A 22,059-nucleotide genomic window follows, 5' to 3' on the forward strand; every position below is an offset into this window, starting at 1 on the left:
TGAGAATCTGCCTGCCAATGCAAGGGACACGGGTTCGAGCCCTGGTCTGGGAAGATCCCACATGCCGCAGAGCAACTAGGCCCGTGAGCCACAATTACTGAGCCTGCACGTCTGGAGCCTGTGCTCCGCAACAAGAGAGGCCGCGATAATGAGAGGCCTGCACACCGCGATGAAGAGTGGCCCCCACTTGCCGCAAATAGAGAAAGCCCTCGCACAGAAACGAAGACCCAACACAGCCATAAATAAATAAAATAAATAAATAAAGATACATGAAATTGCTAAAATTATTAAAAAAAAAAAAAATGGGGGCTTCCCTGGTGGCGCAGTGGTTGAGAGTCTGCCTGCTAATGCGGGGGACACGTGTTCGAGCCCTGGTCCGGGAGGATCCCACATGCCACGGAGCAACTAGGCCCGTGAGCCACAACTGCTGAGCCTGCGCGTCTGGAGCCTGTGCTTCGCAACGGGAGGGGCCACGACAGTGAGAGGCCCACGCACCGCGATGAAGGGTGGCCCCCGCTTGCCGCAACTGGAGAAAGCCCTAGCACAGAAACGAAGACCCAACATAGCGACCAATCAATCAATCAATAAAAAAATAAATAAATCTTACAAGCAGAAACCTACCATTTAAAAAAAAAAAAAAAAATGAGTGAAGTGAACTAGGTGGGCCCTAGAAAAAAGTGGAGCCTGTGCCCCAGTTGGAGGGTGCAGCCAATTCTTGCCTCTGTCTGAAAACAGGCGCCCAGTGTTTCTAGATCTTCCCATTTCATAAGAAATGCCAGAAATCTGGATTTTTATGTAAAGTCTCCTGATTTTTTAAAGACTTTCTTAATTTTTAAATGTTGGGAACTAATTCACTTTTGTAAATGTTCCAAAGGCCAAACAAAACACACTAGTGAGTCTAAGTTTGCCTGCAAGCTGCCGGTTCTGCTCTAGATGTTCTAATCTCACTCTTGGATCAGATCAAGCCTTCCACATCTGGGGAAGCATAACAGAGTGTGGCCCACGTTCCAGACACTAAGCTAAATATTGAGTGTGAATTATGTCATTTAATCCTCACAAGAGTCCCAGCGAGGACTTCCCTGGTGGTGCAGCGGTTAAGAATCTGCCTGCCAATGCAGGGGACACGGGTTCAAGCCCTGGTCCGGGAAGATCCCACATGCCACGGAGCAACTAAGCCCGCGAGCCACAACTACTGAGCCCGCGCGCCTAGAGCCCGTGCTCCACAACAAGAGAAGCCACGGCAATGAGGAGCCCGCGCACCGCAACGAAGAGTAGCCCCCGCTCGTCACAACTAGAGAAAGCCCGCACACACGGCAACAAAGACCCAACACAGCCAAAAATTAATTAATTAATTAATTAATTTAAAAAAAAAAAAAAGAGTCCAGCGAGGTGCCCATTTTAAGGAGGTGGAAGCTGAGGCGTAGAGATGTGAGATGACTTGCCCAAGGTCAAGCAATCAGTAAGTAATGAAGTTGAAATTCCATTCTGGGTCTGACTTCAGAGTTCAATGCACAGTTCCTGGACCACACTGTTTGAGCAGAATTGCTTTTAGTGAACTGTGCTTCGGTGTGCAAACTATCAACTTACACTGGGGGATTTTTTAACTACTAAAAATGTGTTGTGACTACTACAGGGATGACTAAGGCCACCACCCACCACATCACCAGGTCCTCAATGGCCTCCAGCAGCTGAAGGGCCCTCCAGCCCACCTCCCCCCAGTTTCCCTCAGGGACGGGTCAGAGGCAGCCCCCACAGTGCTTCTCCTTGGGGGAGAGTGTCTTGCCCTGGACTCCAACCTCGAACTCATCCTTGAGAAGAAGTAAAGGCTTTACTTAAAGTAATGAAAGGGAGTCTCTATTCTGAAATTTGAAAGGATGGTGGCAAGTCAGGCATTTTTGTTTCACAGATATTGTACCGTTTGTTATGCTGTCATGTGATTCTCATTGTGCAATCCTATCTGATGAGCATAATTTGAAAGACAAGATAGAATGTAACTTCTTGGCCTTATTAAGAAATGGCAAACCCAACTGCCCATAGAAACCACAGAGCTTAGGGAAATGAATGAAGCAGTGGGTGTGAGATAAGGGGGTGTAGGGACCCAGGAGGAGCTCCTGGCCCACGAAATAGTGGAGACTTAAGAGTGCAGGCCTCATCTAAGAACGCTGGCTGCCACTCAGCTCTGGCTGACTGGCTGCTGTGAGGGAACAGGGGCCCAGCACACCAGATCATCTGGTTTGTCTCATAAGAGTCAAAAATACAGATTTTTCCATGAAGTTGCTCACTTTGTTGTGCATCTCAATAAAATACATGGCTGGCCTGCAGACCACCTCTTGCTTGGTGATCAGTGCTGGTCTGGAAGAAAGTAAGTTGAATTTTTTTTTTTAGTTTTGAGCTGCTTTAAACATCTGGAGAAAGAGAAGGATATCAAAGAGTCATTCTTAAATCCAGACTTCTGAGGACGCAGTCTGGGAGTCATTGATTCTCCATTGACTTCTTCCACAAAGGGAGATAGCCACACCCTGAGTTGACCATAGGCTTGGCTGTTAAGCTCCTGGTGGTGTTAGAAGAAAGGTCAACAAGGATGGGGAGGGAGGGGGATTTTGACCTCTAGTGAGCTAAAGGCCAACTCAATTCACTTCTTCCAAGTCAGGGTCACAGTGAAGAGCATGGGAATCCATCCATTGGAATGATACAATATTACACACTTGCCAGGTTCTAGGCACCTTTGCGGACCAAAATTCCAAGAGGTTGTACTTCCAAGGAGGTCAAAGGTCAAGTCTGGGTGAGTCCAGGCTTCTGACTCTCTCTTCTCCCTTGTGTCTGGTTAGGCCTGTTGGCATCTCAGAGAAAAGTCAGGGCAGTTGTCCAGGCTGGTCCCTACAGGGAAGGGGCAGAGGTTCAAGCTCCAGACCAGCTTTGGTTACCCTGGAGCAATAGAACCAAGATTCAAGTATGGGCTTGGAGGGGAGGCCTGCATGCCCAAGCCGCCTGGGCCAAAGGAGTTCATGTAGAGAACCAGACTTCTGCATTAGGGTGCTGAGCCACAGCTTCAAGCCAGGTGTTCATTTCCCAGTCCGTGGCTTCTATCATCTATTTCCCTCTGGAACCTCCCGGGGTGGGGGGAAGGGGCAAAAGCCACCTGGACAAGGGACCAGGCTGGGGCCAGGGTCCAAGGTCTGGCATCCTAACCAAAGGCCAATTTGTTATTGCCCCATTCATGTTTCTATCTATTCAAAGGAGAAATTCCTTTCGGGGCTCAATATCTTTCTCTTGAAGAGTTGGTGGTATTCTCTTAAAGATACTATTAAACTCACATTTTTAGAGTCAGTACCTCATCCCATTCTCTTAAGATTTCTCTGCTTCCTGGTTCTGTCTGCCACACGATGTGCTGTTTCTCTTAATGATAACCACTGTTTATGGAGCATCTACTGTGTGTCTGTTCTGGCCTGAGTGCTTTGCAGAAATGCCCAAGGTAGGTATCATTGTTCCTATTTTACAGTGGTACAGAGAGCTGAGTCTCAGAGAGGTTAAACAATTTGTCCACACTAATAAGTGGCACAGCTGAAATCTGAGCCCAGATCTACTGGACTCCCAAGCCTGCCATATTACTCTTATAGTTGTGATTATTAATAATAATAACCAACACTGAGTCCTTACTATGTGCCAGGCACTGTGTGGAGGGCTTTACATTCATTATCTAATTTAACCCCCTAGATAACTCTTTGAGGTTGGATAATTATCTCCACTTTACATATGGGGAAACTGAGGTTCAATGAGATGAAAAGGCTTGCCCAAAGTCACACAGCTAGAAAGTAGAGAAGCTGGGCTGCAAAACTCGGGCAGTTCTATACCAACAACCAGGTCCTGGGACTTCCCTGGTGGTGCAGTGGTTAAGACTCCACGCTCCCAATGCAGGAGGCCTGGGTTCGATCCCTGGTCAGGGAACTAGATCCCACATGCATGCCGCAACTAAGAGTTCACATGCCACAACTAAGGAGCTGTGAGCCGCAACTAAGGAGCTCGTGAGCTGCAACTAAGGAGCCCACTGCCTCAACTAAGGAGTCCACGAGCCGCAACTAAGGAGCACACGTGCCACAACTAAGGAGACTGTGAGCCATAACTAATGAGCCTGCCACAACTAAGACCCAGAACAACCAAATAAATAAATAAATCAATATTAAAAAAAAAAACAAAACATGTCCTGATCACCAAGCCTGCATTCCTTGGTTTCCTGACATTCTCAAACTGGTTAGGCATGCTCATGTCCTCATCCAAATACTCAATTAAAACAATGAACAGGGCAGAGCCTTTTGGCAGGCCACTAGAAACTTCATCTAGGCTGACAACGGTCCATGCAGCAATCAGCACTTGTTTGGACAATTATGAACCCATGTAATGGTGCTCTCCAGCTGTCTTGTGCTTAGGCAACTGGTATGGGAAAGGCAGAAGACAGTGCAGATTCGTGGCAGTGTTGGAGAAGGGTCCAGACTGCCAAAGCTGAGATTGGCCCCCTCTGCCCTAACTGCAGATCTACACCAGGGCTCTGTTTCCAGTCTTGGCCCCAGTCCACCCCTCTGCCCATTCAGATGATAATTATCTGGGTCTTAGAGGTAGCGGAGCCCCTAAATTGGGCCTCAGATAATCCTTCCAGTTTTGTCAAGCAACTTATTTTCCAGGGGAAGTAAGGGACTTTGTGGTTCACCAGCCAAGGTCTGGGGTAGAGGCCAAAGAGGGCCATTGTCTGAGGAGTCCAGAGAAGGCTTATTCTAGGGCTCTGACAAACAATAAAGGAAACTGGTGATCCAGGGGGCATTCCTGTTTCTTGGGAGACTTTTCTCCAGGAGTATCAGGATTTGCCTTTTCACAATCTTTTTCATTCATCTTGCCCTCCCTGGAAACAGCCATCCTGCACTTGACAGTAATGAGGATGGAGAGATGTGGCTGTCTCTTTAGAAACTGGGCAATTAAATTTTCCTTAATAAAGTCCTTTACCTTCTCCTAGCAGTATCATTTCTGTTGTCGACTTGGATGAATTGTTTTTAATTCCTTTAAACAGAAGTAGAAGACAGCATTTCCTGGAAGAGCATCTTAATATTTTCATAAGCCAAAACCTAACTGTGCATGTATTTTTCTATCCTTGATAGCTATTCCAGAACTTGCTTTGAATGCCTCTTGTGTTGCAGGCACTAGGCATAAGAATTCAGGGAATGAATAAAACAAGGCCCCTGCACTCAATGAGCTCACAGGGAGACAGACACATAAACAACCCGGCGGTAATAGCAGCATGTCCGGAGGGAGCTAGGCAAAAATAGAAATAATTAACATTTCTGCAGCACTCTAGAGTTTACTTTCTCACACAGCACCTCATTTGATCCTCGCGGCAACTAGCCTTTAAGGTAGATAACACCCTCATTTTACGGATGAGGAAGCAAGGATGCAGAATGGAGATGTGCCTTGCTCAAAAGATAGATCAGAGATGAAAATCAGGTCTATGCCTCTGAATCCCAGACTCTGGACACAGCACCACAATGGCTTCTGATTTAAACCCAATAAACTAAATGGTTGGGCTTGACTATTCCCCCTCTAGGACCATCTCTTAGAATTGTGGAAGAGCAGGGAAAAAAATCTTCCTCGCTACATGGAGGAATAATCCAGTAAAATAATACATTTCATTTCAGCAATCATTCTTACTGTATATAACGAGCACCACAAGAAGTTAAGCATAACTTAAATATCTCTTGCAGATGTCTTTCTTTCTTTCTACATTTCTTTCTTTTCTTTTCTTTTATAGTTCAGTTGATGTCTGAACATCCTCCACAGCAGGAAAATTTGTCAAATTCCTTACTTATTGTCATCTTGGTGGCTTTTTAATTAGAAAAGTAATCATGCTCATTATTTTAGAATTCAATCAATATTGAACAATATAAGGAGAAAAGGTCTCCTTTCTGCTGTTCCCTGTCACTACCATCCTGCCCCATCCCTGACTTCCACTCCATTCCTAGTTCCCAAGAATAAACATCATTACCAGTCAGTAAGAACTATCAGACTCTTTTTAGGCACACCCAAATATATAAAGACAAACATTTTTTATTAAAAAAAACACAAGATTGTAACATACACACACACACACACACACACACACACACACACACACTGGGGGTTCAGGTTTGTTTTTTTTCTCATTCATCAGTAGTCTACATAGCAACTAAAGGTTCTTTTGCCTTCAAAAAAAGATACACAGACAGTCAAGTTGGTGAGTTCACCACAGTCCGGGTCCAAATATTTCAAGTTCATGAAAACTGGGACACTTGTAAAACGCAGGTTCCCAGGTCCCACCCCCAGAGATTCTAATGCAGGTAGCCCAGGAGCCACACTGGGTGAAAACACTGCAATAGGCAAAGAAAGCATCATGCCTGTCTAAGAGTTACGGGAACCTTCCTCTCCCAGCTGCCCATACAGGTAACGCCACCTCTACTGATGGTTTTCCAGTACTGTTGCATTTTCCTCTCCCTACTAATTGGTACACTCACTGGGGGCTTCACCTGTAGGCTCAGGTTCACTGTCCAAGACTCAATGTTGGTGACCTTCTGATTGGTTGAGCTAACATTTCCACCGTTCAGTGAATGCTCCTGTGTGCCAAGCAGCATGCTGGAAATTCTGACGTGTGTTATTTCAACTAATTCTCACACACACAAGTAGGTATTACTATCCCCATTTTTCATATACGGAAACTGATGAGGTATTATCCCTATTTTTCTTCTTTCTTGGATTAAAAAAAAGACATCACTCAGCTGATGAGCCATAAGCCAAGACGCAAACCCAGGTCTGTGCAATTCCATCCAGAGCACGGTCCCCCCCATATCACAGCTGCCTCCTTTCACAATCCATATTCTTGTCTCACCCAATTTCTGTGACTTTAGCATAACTCTATCCAACCAAGATGATTTTCAATCCTCTTCAGTTGATTCCTGGCTTTAATTTCACCTTAAAAGCACTTATCCTATGATTATATTTACCAACTTGAGTATAACTATTAGAAAATTCCTTTTTTGGAACTATTTTTATCTTTTACACAAAGAGTTGTGTGTTTCCCTTAGAAGAACCCATCTTCCTGACCCCTTAAATATTTTGATGGCTTCTGACCCTTCTCTAAATGGAAAGATGGTTCGGTCTAGATCTTAAATAACTCAGGAAATAATGGTGGTGAGGTAAGCTTAGCCAATATGATTCAGTTTTACAGACCAATATCAGAAATCACAACATTTTCAGCAATTTAGATCCATTCGCTACAGGTTCCCCGAAGAACTCTGAACCACCCTTACATAATACTCAATCTTTTTGTAATTACAAGTTAAAATGTGTCTTCCTCACAGCATTATAAAGTCTATGAGGGCAGGGAATATAGCAAGAACTCAATAAATACTTGTTAAACTAAATCAAAGTGGACTGACCCACCACATTCTCAAAATTTCTTTCCCACTATTCCCAATGGCCTAAAAATTCTGTGTTTCTGGCAGAAGACAATAGGACCCCCGCTGTTTTTGGCGCAGAGTTTCAATGGCACTATTATGCCAAGTATGAGATCCAGCAAGACAGAGACACTCAGGGTAAGCCCTGAGACAGGAGGGTCAGGCCAAAACTGATCAGGCCAAAGCCCTACATTAGCTTTGTCAAGGGACGAGTAAACTCAAAAGACCAAAACCAGGCAAAAGCTCCGGAGTCCAAATGACTGGGGGTGGAGGTCCAGGAGTAATCAGTTACCAGGTGTCAGAAGTGAGAGAGTGGCTGTTGTTCTGCCTCAGTTTCCCCAAGATGATATGTCTTCAGGAGATCCAAAACATACTGTCTGGAGAGGCCACTGATCAAAATACAGATGCTGTAAACTAAAAAGTAACGTGCTGGCAACTCTGCTTGGAAATATCCTGCTGAGACAACAGCTGGGGAGCAGTCACGTTGCTCAGCCAGTTTGCATTCTTTAGCACAAATGAAATCAGAGAAGAGACACCCACTCTTTTCTGTCCCTGAAGGTGGCTAAGGTGTTTCACTGGTAAGGGTCCTCTCATGGCATCTCTCTCTGATTCCTTATAAGGCACTCTAAGCTATGGATGGTCCCCCTTTGGAGCTGTCCCCTCCCACCGAGCTCCAATTCCTCCATGGGAACTCTACCCGCCTACAGGAATCCAGGCCTTTCTGTCTGACAAAGAGTTGGAAAACTTACTGATCTATAGTAAACCATACCCGGAAAATACCCTCACCAGCCATCAGAAGCAAAGGGATAGCAGGTTACCACTGCTAGGAGCAGACTGGCAAACAGGAACCCCAAAAGTACCACTGATGACCAGGGACGCGGGCAGAGGGACAACAATGAGGAAAGGTACCACCAGGGAGGGGCTAAATTCTTTGCCTTTGACAGGACTCTCCTTTTAATACTTCCTGCTAAAGGTAGGAACAGCTGCCTGGGTACCAACAGGGAAGTGAGACTATGGAGGACCAGGAAGGGGAAATTCTTTAGCTGAAAGTAGCTGGGACAGATGTGGAGATGGGGGAAGTTCTTGATGAGTTTTATATAAATCTGGTGGGACAGAAATGGCCACACACAAACCTATCACCACAAGAAAATGGTTTCCAACAAACAAATCCCCAGCCCTCATGGACCATCAAAACACGTGGGAGGTCATGCATATTGACTGATGTTCTTACTTAGCAAAGTCTCTTTATTGTAAGGTCATAGTCTATTTCAAGCCGTAGGCCTATAGGCCAATGATGTTTTGCCTATCAGCTTTATTTTTATAATTTTTCATTAAAGACCTATGATCCTATTTTTTGTTATATACAGATATAAAAGAGATCTGAAGTCTGAAAGGTAATACACTGAATTTTTACAGTGATTATCTCAGGTAGTGACTTCTAGATTCTTCTTTTTTTCCTGTATTTTCAAAACTTTTAAAAGAATGAGCATGCATTATACCCAAAAATCAGAAAAAAGTATTATCAAAAAATAAGAGTTTCATCTACTATCTCCAAGGTCAAAGACTCACAGGAGCCAGTGGTTAGAAAGGAACTTCAAAATCCTCTCACTTCTGGTCTTATCTCCCACCCCCACTCCATTCTACCTACTCTGGATTTTAGCCACATCAGACTTCTCACCATTGTCCAAGTACCCAGGCCCTTTCATGACCCCCATGCTTTTGCGCTTGCTGTTTTCTCCTCATGAAATGCCTTTCACCACTTGGAGAGCTTCTACCTATCCTTCAAAACCCTACCCAAAAGTCCTTTCTTCTAGAAGAACTTCTCCATCTCTCCCCAGCAAAGCTGTCACTTTCACTCTGAGTTTCCACAGTGTGTGATTCCAGTACTGTCCCAGTACTTATCACACTGTACTATAATCGATTAATCTATTTTTGTAACTATCTTTCCTAGAAAACTATGAGTCCATCAAAGACAGGGACAGGGACCATATTTTATCCATTTTTGTGTCCCCATTTCAGCTATATACTAGGAACTCAACAGAAGACATTAAATTCCCTGCAGTATCCCTGCAAGTGGCCCCCTGGTCTCTCTATCTCACTCCCCTCTAAGCCAAAGGTTGGACGGCTCTGCATAGATACAATTGTCCCTTCTTTGGATTCTTCATCTTCTTGAATTACCTCTCAGTCAGGGTTTCAGAAAGCCTGGATCTGCTCCATTATGTGCCTCTAAACTGCAATTCCTGGTACAAGCCCATGCACCCCAAAGCAGAATACACACGTGTGCTTAGGTGCAAAGCCCAGGGACTTCCCTGGTGGTCCAGTGGTAAAGAATCCGCCTTCCAATGCAGGGGACGCAGGTTCGATCCCTGGTCGGGGAACTAAGATCCCACACGTGTGGGGCAACTAAGCCTGGGTGCCGCAACTACTGAGCCTGCGCACCTCAACGAGAGAGAGAGAAAACCTGCACGCCGCGACAAAGAGCACACGCACCACAAGGAAAACAGATCCCGCATGCCTCGCCAAAGATCCCATGTGCCGCAACTAAGACCTGACGCAGCCAAAAAAATAAATTAAAATAATAAAATAAAATAAATAAATATTAAAAAAAAAAAAGGCCAGCACAAGGACATCTACACTCACCGTTCACTCACCGAATCCCACGGTCACCTATTATATACCAAATGCTATTCTAGGTACTAACAAAACACAAATGGACATGAGAAACAAAACTCTTGTTCTTAAAGACTTTCAATTCTGGTAAAAAGAAAAAAGAAGGGGAAATATCATATAGGCAAAACATCATATAGCTTGAAGTGCTCTCCTGAGACTTCAAGTCAGCTAATCCAATAGTTACTCCATAGATACTTAAGATTGGGTGGTCAGGAAGTGACATGCAAGCCAAGAGTTGAATACCTAGAAGAGGCCAGCCATGTGACAATCCAGGGGAAGAGAAAGAAGGAAAAGCTAAGTGCAAAGTCCCAAAGGGGGTACAAGTTTAGAGAATTCAAGGCACCAGGAGACTGGAGGTGAGGTGGCTGAAATGGGCAGAGCAGGGCTTCGTAAGCCCAGCTAGCGGTTTGGATTCAATTCTTGAGCAGTGAGATACTACCAGAGGGTTTGAAACTAGGAAGTGGCATGATTAGATCAAATTGTGTGAGGATTACTGCTGGCTGCTGCAGGGAGAAAGACTATAAAGACAAGAGAAGAAGCAGAGAGACCAGTTAGGACAGTGGCTTTAACGGCGGCCTAGACATTTTTGGTTGTCGCAACTTTGGGGCCTGGGGGGTGGCTGCTGACACCTAGTGGGTGGAGGTCAGGGATGCTGCTCAACATCCCACATGGTGCAGGACAGCCCCTCACAACAAAAAATGACGCAGCCCCAAATATCAGTAGTGCGGAGGTGGAGAAACCCTGAGTTAGGGGGATGTTGCCGTGGTCCCAAGAAGAGGTGATGGTGGCCTGGGCCAGGATGGTGCAGATGCAAAAGGAAGGAAATTCACTGCATTTAATATATTGAAATATTGAAGGTTTTTCTCCCACATTTCCTTAGACCTCCTGGACCTTATTCAGGCAGAGAGGGCATTCTGTGTTCACTGCCTCAGGGATAATACAGGGAAAGAGTCAATTCTTGGCTTTTGACTTTCAAAATCCCAGCCCTCAGGGAGAAGAGAAAGAATGTGGGTTATGGACAATAGCTTTGAGAGAATGATGACAAAGAGCCAGGATACCACCCCTATTAATCCCCCTCCCCTTCCCTCCCCCACACATGGATAAAGATTCTGGGAGACTGTAAAGCAAGGTGTGTGTAGATTTTATGGATCTGTAAGAAAATAACCCACACCCTGCCTCACCACAGACAAGCCCAGGGAAGGAGGGTGATGAGGGAATGTCCATATATATGTGCACAATCTGAGACCCGAGGAGCTGGGCCACTTCCCCAGGCAGCACCCTAGGGAGGTCCTGGAGGAGAAGTGAGTGCTGGACACGGCAAGATGGGCCTGAGACTAATGCCCAGAGTCTCTCACGACCCAGCACGGTGTGTGAGCCCCAGGATGACTCCCAGTGCCTGCAAATCTCATAGAAGGAGGTGAGGAGGGGAACAGGCAAAATGGCCTCAGGTTTGGAACAGAGAAGGACCACTGGCTGGACCGACCACTGCAGACCCAACAGGAAGGAGGGTATCTTGGTAGTTGCCTAAAGTAGATTGATGATAAACCACAACAGATGTCCACTTGGCACTGCCCCAGTCCCCCTGCACCTTGGGACGCAACAATGGAGAAAACAAGAGGAAAACCCCCAATTCACTTAGATTTATTTCTGCCACTCCCAGCAGAATAGGGATGTGAAATGTAAATCGAGTTACAGAAAAATAAAGAAAACCATATTTTTATTGCACCTGGATTTGTGGCTGAGATCTGCTCACTCTGAGGCGCCACGGGCCACGGGCTTCTGTGTGTCCATCTGCATTGTTATTAGCTGGCATCAACTGTGCAATCCCAGCGGTGGCACCAAGGTCCATTCAAGGTCCCTTGAACGCTGCCTGCAGTTGAGTGCACCTCCTTACTGTCACACACAGGCGGGCACGCGCGCACACGCCACGCATATTGATCAGGAAAGAACTGTCACAAAATTACCATTTAAATCAATGGTTGAGAGCTCAGTAAATGGAAATGTCAAAACCCACATTTTCTAAGTGACCTCGAAACACCACACTGATATCACTTATCTCAGCTGGATACGCATTTGTTTTACCTCTTCCCCTCTTCAAACTGTCCCCTTAGGAAACTGTAAAAATTAGGGAACTGGGCAAAAGGCAAAAAGAGAAAGAATCTGGATAACCCACAAACTGTGTAGCCTGACATTGTCCAAAATGTAATCTCTGGAACAGTCTTGTGGGATATTCTATGAAAAAGGTTTACAAGGCTGAGTAAGTTTGAGGAAAGTCTGTGGCCCGCTTCTTGGCGGTTCACACTTAACACACTCAAGTCCTGTGGGAAACAAACCTACTTAACTCACTTTATGCTAGAACTTCCAAAACCTATTTGACCACAGAGCTATTTTTTTCCACCCAATGCCTCTTTACATCCAATTTCATGGAATACACCTCAGGGAACACTACTCCAAACATAAATTGGCCTAATGATTAAACAAATTAAGAGAACAGAGCCAAAACCCCACTCCTGGCCAGCCAAGATATTTTATAAACACCAACAAGCCATCAGGAAGAAATCATTTACAAGTGAAATCAAGCCCAGGATACAGCTTGCTGCGGCCTGTATTAGGCCAGAGGTTCTGAACTGAAACTCAGCACCTTTAAGAAGTCAACCCCTGTCCCCTTCCTGGCGGCTACAAGGACAGGACAGAGTTTCTGAACCAGCCTCACCTCCTCTCCTCCTTTCCATGTTATACCCCCGCCTCATTCTCTTTTCCAAGGCACCTCCGCTCTGCCTCCCAGGCAACCGTCCCCACCTGGCTTGCCCCACCCACCAAAGCAATTCAACTCCATGCGGTTATTGATCACCAACGAGATGCCAGGCACAAGGCTACAGCAACGAGCCAAGCGAATAGAGCTTTTCTGTTCACAGAAATATGGTCTAGAAGTGCCTACGAGCCAGAAGTCTTCTCTGAACATCAGCTTCCACATCTGGAGGGCAAAAAAAAAAAGTGGGAGCGTTGGACTAGAAGACACCTAAGATTGCTGGTTCTGTATTTCCAGGCTGGTGGAGCCTCCGTCAAGTCTCCAGTGGGCCCTTTTTCAAAGTGGGAGTGAGGGATCTGACACAGCTAGGTGGCTAAGTAGGGGATAGCAGAGGTTGGATTAGAAGGAGTGTGGAAGGGTTAGGAGGGGTAGGAAGTCAAAGACTAAAACCCGCCCCAGACTGGCCCCCCAGCGAAGGAACCCCTGGGTTTCAGAGCCAAATTGCCCTGGCATACATCTTGCCTCCCTGCACAACTGGAAGTCAGAAAGCCTCCAGTTTAAACCTCAGCTCTGCCACTGTTCACTCTGCAATCTGATACACTTTATGTCTCTGAATTTTAGGTTTTAATCTATAAAATAGGAATAATAATGACTATTTCACAGAATTTGGGGGATCACAAAATGAGATACCATATGCATGACTGAGACGTAGAGATAAATAAATTACCTCCCATTGATAAGCAAAGCTGTGTAGCCTGAAATGAAGCATGGCTTGTAACAGTCACTGAATGAGTGAGTGATTGAGTGAGTGAGTGAATGAATGAACAAATAATAGAGGTTTCTGGAAAGGAAAGGTCGTCCCTAGCATATAAACTCTGGTGGTGAGAACTCCAGAAATGACCAATATAGACCCCCAGATCCACTGATTTCCTCAGACTGGGAGGCGCCTGGTGTGCCATGCTCCCCAACCACATCCCACCACGACTGTGACAGACATCACCCCATCAAACATCACCTAAGCTTTCAACACATCAGCCTTCACCCAGTCTCCATAGACAAATATCTCCCCGATCAGGCACAAACAAGGAGACTCATCAAGCCATGAAAAATATTTCCTTAACAAATAAAACCTCCACTTTCAATGGAACAGAAAGTATGACATTGTTAGGGGTTGAATGTTTGGTGTTCCTCCCCAAATTCACATGTTGAAGCCCTAACCTCCAATGTGATGGTGTTTGGAGATGGGTAGGGCCTCTGGGAGGTGATTAGGCTCACATGAGATCATGAGAGTGGTGCCCTCATAATGGGATTAGTCCCCTTCTAACAAGAGGAGGATAGAGAGCTCTCTCTCCACACACAGAGGAAAGACCATGTGAGCACAGCGAGAAGGCAACTGTCTACAAGCCAGGAAGCGTGCTCTCACCAGGAACCAAATCTGCGGGCACCTTGATCTTAGACTTCCCAGCCTCCAGAAGTATGAGAAATAAATGTCTGTTGTTTAAGCCACCCAGCCACCCATGGTATATTGTTATAGCAGCCCGAGCTAAGACAAATGTCAAAGAAAATATAACTCGAGCTTGAGCTTGAGCTGCGAGTTATAAAAGTAAAACTTATTAGTAACTTATCAAGTCACTAGCTCAACTGATTGTACGCCAATCACATGGGGGAAATGAAAATGACCATAAGCATTTCTGCCCTCAAGAGTTCATGGCTGAAGGACTAAACACAAAATAAGAATGAAGGATAATAACGCTCAGAATAGAGAGGCAGATGTGAGGAATCACTCATTCTGCCCAGAAGAGTTATTAGGAAGGTGTCATGGAAGAGGGATCATTTGAGCAGGCATTGAAGGATGGTCGGGAGTTGCCCAGACAAGAAAAAAAGAAAAAAAAAAAAAGAGGGGAAGAAGGAGACATTTTAAGCAGAATAAAGGCACAAATGGGGAAATATTTGGAGATGAAAAAGAGTATGGAGGATGCAGAGACAAGGAATTGGTCTAAAGTGGATATGAGAGCACAGGCCTATTATAGAGAAAACAACTGAAGATGAAACAGGTAAACTGGCTGAGGCCCCGTCACCAAGACCCTTTAAGGACGTCAACTTGTAGGCCACAAGTTGCAGACTGGTGGGCACAGGCTAAAGCTCTCCTACCGACAGGTTTGTTCATGTAGCAAAGTGTTTCTTAAAAACTTGAGCTACCACTTAAAAATCAGGAGATTTTCATCATGGCCTTGGATTTGGCAAAAGATTCTTAGAAATGACACCAAAAGCATGAGAAAAGAAAGAAATAAATAGATAATCAGAACTGCATAAAAATTTAAAAACTTTTGTGCTTCAAAGGACACCATCAAAAAAGGGAAAAGATAACCAACAGAATGGGATAAAATATTTGCAAATCATATATCTGATAAGGAACTTGTATCCAGAATGTAGAAAGAACTCTTAGAGCTCAATAATGAAAAAGACAACCCAATTTTTTCAATGTTTTAAAAGTTAAATTTTTAAATATTTAAAATAATAATCAGGAGACTTTGTTTTAAAATCCAGATGCCCTGGAAACACTGAAAGAACTAACCCCTCTGGGCTCACATCCCTTCATGGTAATGACTGGCGAGAGCTGAGCAGGGGCTGCCTCCTCTAAGTGAGCTCCCTAATCAGCCACAGTCCTCACTACTCCCCACTGTTCCCCAACCCAGCCTACTTTCCTCACTGAAGCCACTGAAGGTGGTGAGGCCTCCTAAGGTCATTGTCCAATAACTCTATCACATAATCTCTTTAAGACTAAATTCATTCTGGTGCTGAGTTGGAAGTTTTTTATGCTTGGGGTTTTTTAAATTTCTTTTCCTTCACTGATTTTATTGCCATATTCCAAGAAAACTCTTAGCCAAGAATGTATCATATATTTTGCATCTCTCACAACACCCAGCACAAGACTAAGAACAAAGTCGATGCTCAATGTTCACTGAGTGAACGTATAAATGAATGAGTTAATAAATGCTTCTCTGTGATCTTCTTCAATACCTTGTCTTCTTCCCCCCAATTCTGGACTTACGCCATTAAGAAGATGGCCTAAAATGAATATGGATGTGTAATAAAAAAATAAAACACGAAAATCAATCACTACATTTCTATTTTCATTTTCTATTAAGGTGAAATGGAAATGGGAATTCTGAATAAATGCAGAACAGACCATTATGTCTAACAGCAAGACGAATTAGAGCCCAGGATACTGGAGAGCACCTGCAGATAAGATTACCAAACACTATCAGTGATCTTTGAGGGAATTGTGAAAAATAGGATAGGCGCCATAAAGCTGGAGATGGGCAAATGTTCTGATTTTCAAGAGGGGAAAGAAGTTCGAGCTTGCCAGTTCCAGACTGAGAATATGGTGTCACTCTCAGGCAGGGTTCCTGAACAGATTCATAAAGGGACACTTGTGAACACCTCGGACAGGAAGCAACATCCCTTTGGAGCAAGCACAGGGTCACCAAGAACAAGTCATATTAAATTCATTTCATTTTCTTCTGACAAGGCTCCTAGCCTAGTGGATGAGAGAAATATAGCAGACAAAATATATACGGTACAATGATGGGGTGGGCAGTGAAAAGGGCTAATTCAACCCTTGGGCTATATTAATAGAAGCATTACATACACCATAAAGGAAGTGATAGTGGTTTTCTTTCTCCAACCACATTTAAAGAGTCGCATTTAGAACCTAGTATCACTCTTAAAGAAGGCTTTTGACAGTACAATCTTTTGGAGGTCCATTTGGCAAAATCTCTTTAAAAGCATAAAGGTCTAATCCAGGTTACTGGTATCTGTTGAAAAATTGAAAGATCTGGCTGGGCCTACATTCAAAGTGGTAACAACTGGTTGAACCCAAGTAGTGACTTCCCATTTGGACAGGACATGTGCTCTCAGGCCGACCATAACTACCACCTCTTCTTATGTTGCTCTGGTTGAGGCAGTGGGCCAGCTGCCACAAATCGTCTTACTTAGCCAGCTTCACTCACTTATTCTATCTGCCAAGTACTCAGCACTGGAGTTTGCAACCCGGGATGCAGTAGATCCAAAGGTGAGCGAAGATGATAAAGCAGCAGTGAACCATCTTATAGGAGCAAATGGGAGATAATCATAGTCCATGGGTTATGACCGGAGTCTCCAAACACCCAATGGGCAGTCATGGGAAAGAAGCATCTGTCTTGTTCTATGAAGTCCCAAGGTATAGAACCAAAAGGTGGATTAGAGACATACTTAACCCAACATAAAAACTGCTTACAACAGCCAGAGTGGTCCAAAAATAGAATATGTGGGCTTGGGAAGTGATGAGTTCTCTATCACTGGAAATGTGCAAGCATGTGGTGTACTACTGTGTTGCAGGTATATAATCAAAGGGATTCAAGTATCTGATTAGGCAAGAGAAGGCATGAGTCTGAAATTTTTCACAATAGGAAAAAGAAAAGCTGTTTTAAAACATTCCCCTTTAAAAAAAAAAATTCCCCTTTGTTAGGTCAGTAAATTCTTCAAAAAGAGAAAAAAGGGACTAAGCCAACAAAGAACTCAGTATCATTTTTAAAAATCAAAAGTTCCCCTCACAAAATGCACAGAGGACAAAACCTGTCAAACTAGGTGGAGTGTTTGTGGCAAACTGGCCAGATGATACCGAAGGTAATTGGCATCAGGCATTATTTTCGGTGATTGGTCAAACGCTCTTCAGAGGCCAGCAACAAAGGCAAGGGAGGAAAGTAAGAGGGCAAACAATGGACCGAGATCGAGAGGCAGCCGGTCCCCACCACAAAACTGCCATCTGCTACTGACATCAATCCTTCAAGGGGCAGCTTCAGGCAAACAATGTATCGGGGACACTGGGCCTGGAGGAAAACCAGCTGCCTTCACATTTCCCACCTTGTGACCTTGGGCAAGTCATTTAACACTACAAGGCCTCAGTTTCCTCATCTCTAAAACTGAGCTCCTACAGACCCTGTCTGTACTTTGTGTAGGCCAAGAGTGGTGAGGTCTGGGAGTGAGCCATGCAAACAGTCGAGCCCTGAACACACATCAATAGTTATGATGATGATGATGAACAAACAGAATTTTGACAGAAAAGATTCCAGACAATTTCGGGCGCAATAGCATCCTGACCTAAATCGTGTGGGTGTCAACCCTAAAGGAATAAAATCAAACTCTTTTAACTAGAATGCAGAGACATTTAGAGTCTGGAAGAGACAAGATCATTTGGACAAATTTCCTGCTGAAATGCATTACCTTGCCCTTGCTAATTAGTTGTTAAAATAAAGGCAAAAGGTAAAAAGTAAAAGAATCAGCCAGAGCTATAAATGCTTAATTGATCCTCAAGCAAAGTTCACAGGCCCAGTGGTAGCAATCCTTCAAAAATGAGATGAGCACATTTTCTACCAAGACGATGCTTATAAAAACTCCAAACTGTCCCAAACTCAGCATACCCTTCTCTCTTATGGCATTTTTCATGGGAAACTCAGTTTTAAAAAATAGTAATAATCAGCCAGTCTTACAAAACATAAACTTCCTAAAAAGTGTGCAGGCAAAGGCTGAAACCAGGCTTTGTATTGAACACTCGAGAGAATTCAGATCTCTGACCAATAAAGGGCGGGTATCTAAATTTTCAGCAAGGCTGAAACATTGTAAATCACTGTCTTCTGCACTGAACTGAAAACTAAAGAGGAGGAGCCCAGGGAAGAGCAGGGTTTTCTGCTCATTTCTTCCCGGGGTCTACCGAGAGGTGATCTGCGTGCCAGGTTTGACCAGAACGGAAAGGCACAAGACGGTTGGCGAGACTGGAAAAAAACAAAGCTCTCCCCTGATGGCTGCTCCCCTCCCAAAGTTTCCCAAGCATCTGAAGCGTGTACAGCAGCTGTGATGCGCAGCCTCCCACCGCTCCCGTGGAGGCCACCCTACTTCCTGGGTCACTGAGCCTTGAGCTGCAGCAGCACCTAGAAGCAGGTGTGGAACCTCAGGTCGCCGGAGGCCCAAATCACCAACTTGCTCAACAGTCCACCTATAACCTCAGGGGCAGGCATCAACACCCCCGAAGATGTATTTTGTCTTTACTCTTTCTTCAGGAGACCACAACACACCCTGTGTCGCAGCAAGGAGAACCGTGACCAGAAAGAAAACATATGCCAAGAGGGCAGGCCCAGGCTTCCCTTAGGGTACATCCTAAGAGAAAGGGTGAGCATGGTGGATGGTGCTTTCAGGTTTTCCTTGCCAAGGCTGAGCCTAGAACTCATGAGGGTGGGAGAAGCTCCAGTCTGGCCTAAATAAGGATTCTGCCTGAATCTGTCTATACGATTGTGTCCGGTTTCCTCTTTCCCCTTGCTAGTGTGGATTTAGAGGAGTGTGCACCCAGTGAGTAGCACTAAAGCTGGAACAAGCAGTCAGAGGTCACCTCATCCTCCTGGCAAGCTTCCCCTGATACTACGGAAGCCAGGCAGCGCCTACCAGCCAGCACACTGAGCTGTTGGCTTTCAGTGAAGGCTGATGACCCTAAACGCTAGTGCACAGACGGTGATTGGGGCTGCACACTGCGAGACAATACATTTTCTGCACTGAGCTCCCTCTTTATGCCTAAATGCCTGCATTAGTTTGGATCAATATGCTCCATAACAGTTAATCCATGGCAACCCAGGCCAGCTGAGAGTCACCGACAAAGAAGCGCAGCCCAGGGATGCTGCTTCCCTGAGCACATGCATGTGAATGCCAGCCCAGAGAAAGGGACAGAGGCAAAGCAATGACAAAAACCAGAAAGGAGAGAGAAAAAAAAGCAGATCATTAAAAAAATAAATCACGGGGTTTTTTGCATGGCGGGGGGAGGAGGCAGTGACTGTCAAAATGGCCTTAGAGTGACATGTCATGGCCAAGATGATGGAGCATCCGCGACACTCCTAAAGCAGGGCGTAGGATCCTCCTCACACACCTGCAATGCAGTGATCGCCGCCCGTTCTACAATCTGTACTCCCAGCGCCAGCGCTCTCTGCAGTTGAAACCAGTCCGGACTTGTGCGGCTGCCGCTGTTCCTCCTCACAATAAGATTATTGATGCATAACAGCATTTCATGATGGCAGGGAGGAAAAGGAAAAAAAGCCAAAGCAAGAGAAGAAGGAAAGGGGAGGGGAGGCATGACTCCCCAGCCCAAATCTCACCTTTTATTTGGGCTTCATATTCGGCAATGATCTCTTTGTCTTTCTTGAACTTAGTTTGAGATGACATCTTCCAATGTGGCCAAAGGCACTGACAGGCTGTTGGATTTATTGCTCCTTTTCTTCCCAAGTCCTCGCTCCAGCCCTGGTAATCACACAGCTCTGGTCGATTTCACAGGTGTAGGGACAAATCTCTTTCACTAGGCTGCAGAGCCAGGGGAAAAAATCCCTCTTGTTCTCAGAGGAAAATTCTCTTTACTCGCTGAAAAATGTCTGTAGTAGCTTGGTCTGGCCAAGTCCTCTTGACCAGAAGAAGAAGAACCACCACCCTAGGAGCACAGTAACCTGCCTGATATTTTCAAGATTTTTCTTCCAAAAAAATAATATAACCGAGAGCACTCACTCACCCCACTCACACACACACACAACCACACTTATGCATGTACTCACACACTCATCCGGGCATGCACACACACAGTTGTGATGCACACACACACCCTCACACCCGCTCACCCGCTCACACACACACACACACACACACACACACATCCACGAGAGGCGCGGCACCTCCTTGGTCCTGCAGTCAGCCTCCGGCTGGCTTTCGAAGGCTCTCTGCTAAGGAGATGGTCAGGTTGCCAAAGAGCCGGTCATCTCGCATCCTCCCTCCCTTCTGCGCCTTTGGTCCGATGTACAGTGAGGCTCAAAGCCAGGAGAGCGAGGTGGAAGTTCTCCTGCTGCAAGGCTTAAGCTCGGGGTGAACAGGGGGCCGGACTGCTCGCCCTGCGGGGCTGGCCAAGCGCTCCCCCCACCGCTCTCGTCACCAAGCTCCACCTCCCGGATTTTATAACAACTGACACATTGTAGCCTACAGGAGAGCAGAACTCACTGCAAGCAAAAAGGGGAAGAAACATTCACAAAAGGGAAGGAGGCAGGAAAAAGAACTGGGCTGGGGAGGCCTGAGAGGCCCCTGCAAACTCCTACTATTAGCAGTTGGGTTAGGGATTTTTCCTCCAAAAACTCCAAAAGGTCCACCTTTTCTTTGCAACACGCAATTTAATTCAATTTCTCAAAGCAATGGCTATGTGACAGTTTGTCACTCTGCCGGATTGTCTAGCAGAGGAGAGGGGCTGACCCATGTAGGCAACCTCATTAATATTTGTTGAGCATTATGGGGTGGCAGGGACAATGCCAGGCGTCTCAGACACACAGCTTTGCACAGCTGTTGGGAGCAGGCTTGCTGGAAACCCAGCCACCTCAGGGTCTCGTGGGGCTTTGGGCAAATCAATAACTCATTGAGCCTCAGTTTCCTCACCAGTAAAATGGGTTCTCTTTGGGGGCTTTTTCATTCTTTCTTTCAACAAATATTTACTTTACGCTTAATACAGGTCAGGCGTCGTTCTGGGTATGGGAACACAGCAATGATCAAACTAGGCCCCCCCCAAAAAAAAGAAAAGAAAAGAAAAAGAAAAAAAATCCCCACCCTCCTGGAGCTCCAGGGTGTCCACATCACCCAACTCTGGGAAGTCAGCACCAGTCATGGTAATATTCTCAGTAAAAGCAGCCCCAAGCAGAACTCAGAATGCATTGTGAATGGTGCCTCCTGGAGTTGTGCAAGGCGAGAGGCCCTGGGAGAGGAAGATGAAAGATAAACAAAATGAGAAAGTTATATAATATGGTAGAAGATGATAAGTGCTGTGAGGAAAAAATATTGCAGGGTAAGGGGCTTCCGGAATGAGGGAGCTCTTGGAGGCTCAAGTAAGAATGTGAGGCTGAGCTTAGTGCAGAGCCTGGTAATAAGCCTGGTAATAAGTAAGTGAGAGCAATTCTTATTAACCATGATATCCCTCAACAACCTCACAGCATAGTATATGTGAAGGAACAGAGGCACAGGTATGGGAGGTGACTTACCCAAAGTCACCAGCATTCAAACCTAGGCTGTCTGACCCCAGATTCTGCCCGTGCAGATGTGCAAAGTCTCCTGCATTCTACTGGAGAT

At 45.4% G+C, this 22,059-nt stretch overlaps 1 protein-coding gene across 5 annotated transcripts in view; it reads right to left on the reverse strand.

The window, feature by feature from the left end:
• SRGAP3 (SLIT-ROBO Rho GTPase activating protein 3) overlaps nucleotides 1-20,484 on the reverse strand; it is a 259,624-nt gene extending 239,140 nt beyond the window's left edge. For all 5 annotated transcript variants that reach the window (XM_036870420.1, XM_036870419.1, XM_036870418.1 and 2 more), the window contains exon 1: nucleotides 20,067-20,484. In XM_036870420.1, coding sequence (XP_036726315.1) covers nucleotides 20,067-20,133 — 67 coding nt within the window. In that variant the 5' untranslated portion in view covers nucleotides 20,134-20,484. The remainder of the gene's footprint in view (nucleotides 1-20,066) is intronic.
• Between the last annotated feature and the right edge of the window lie 1,575 nt (nucleotides 20,485-22,059).

Source organism: Balaenoptera musculus, chromosome 11 (assembly GCF_009873245.2).
Source record: "Balaenoptera musculus isolate JJ_BM4_2016_0621 chromosome 11, mBalMus1.pri.v3, whole genome shotgun sequence".
Taxonomy (NCBI): domain Eukaryota; kingdom Metazoa; phylum Chordata; class Mammalia; order Artiodactyla; family Balaenopteridae; genus Balaenoptera; species Balaenoptera musculus.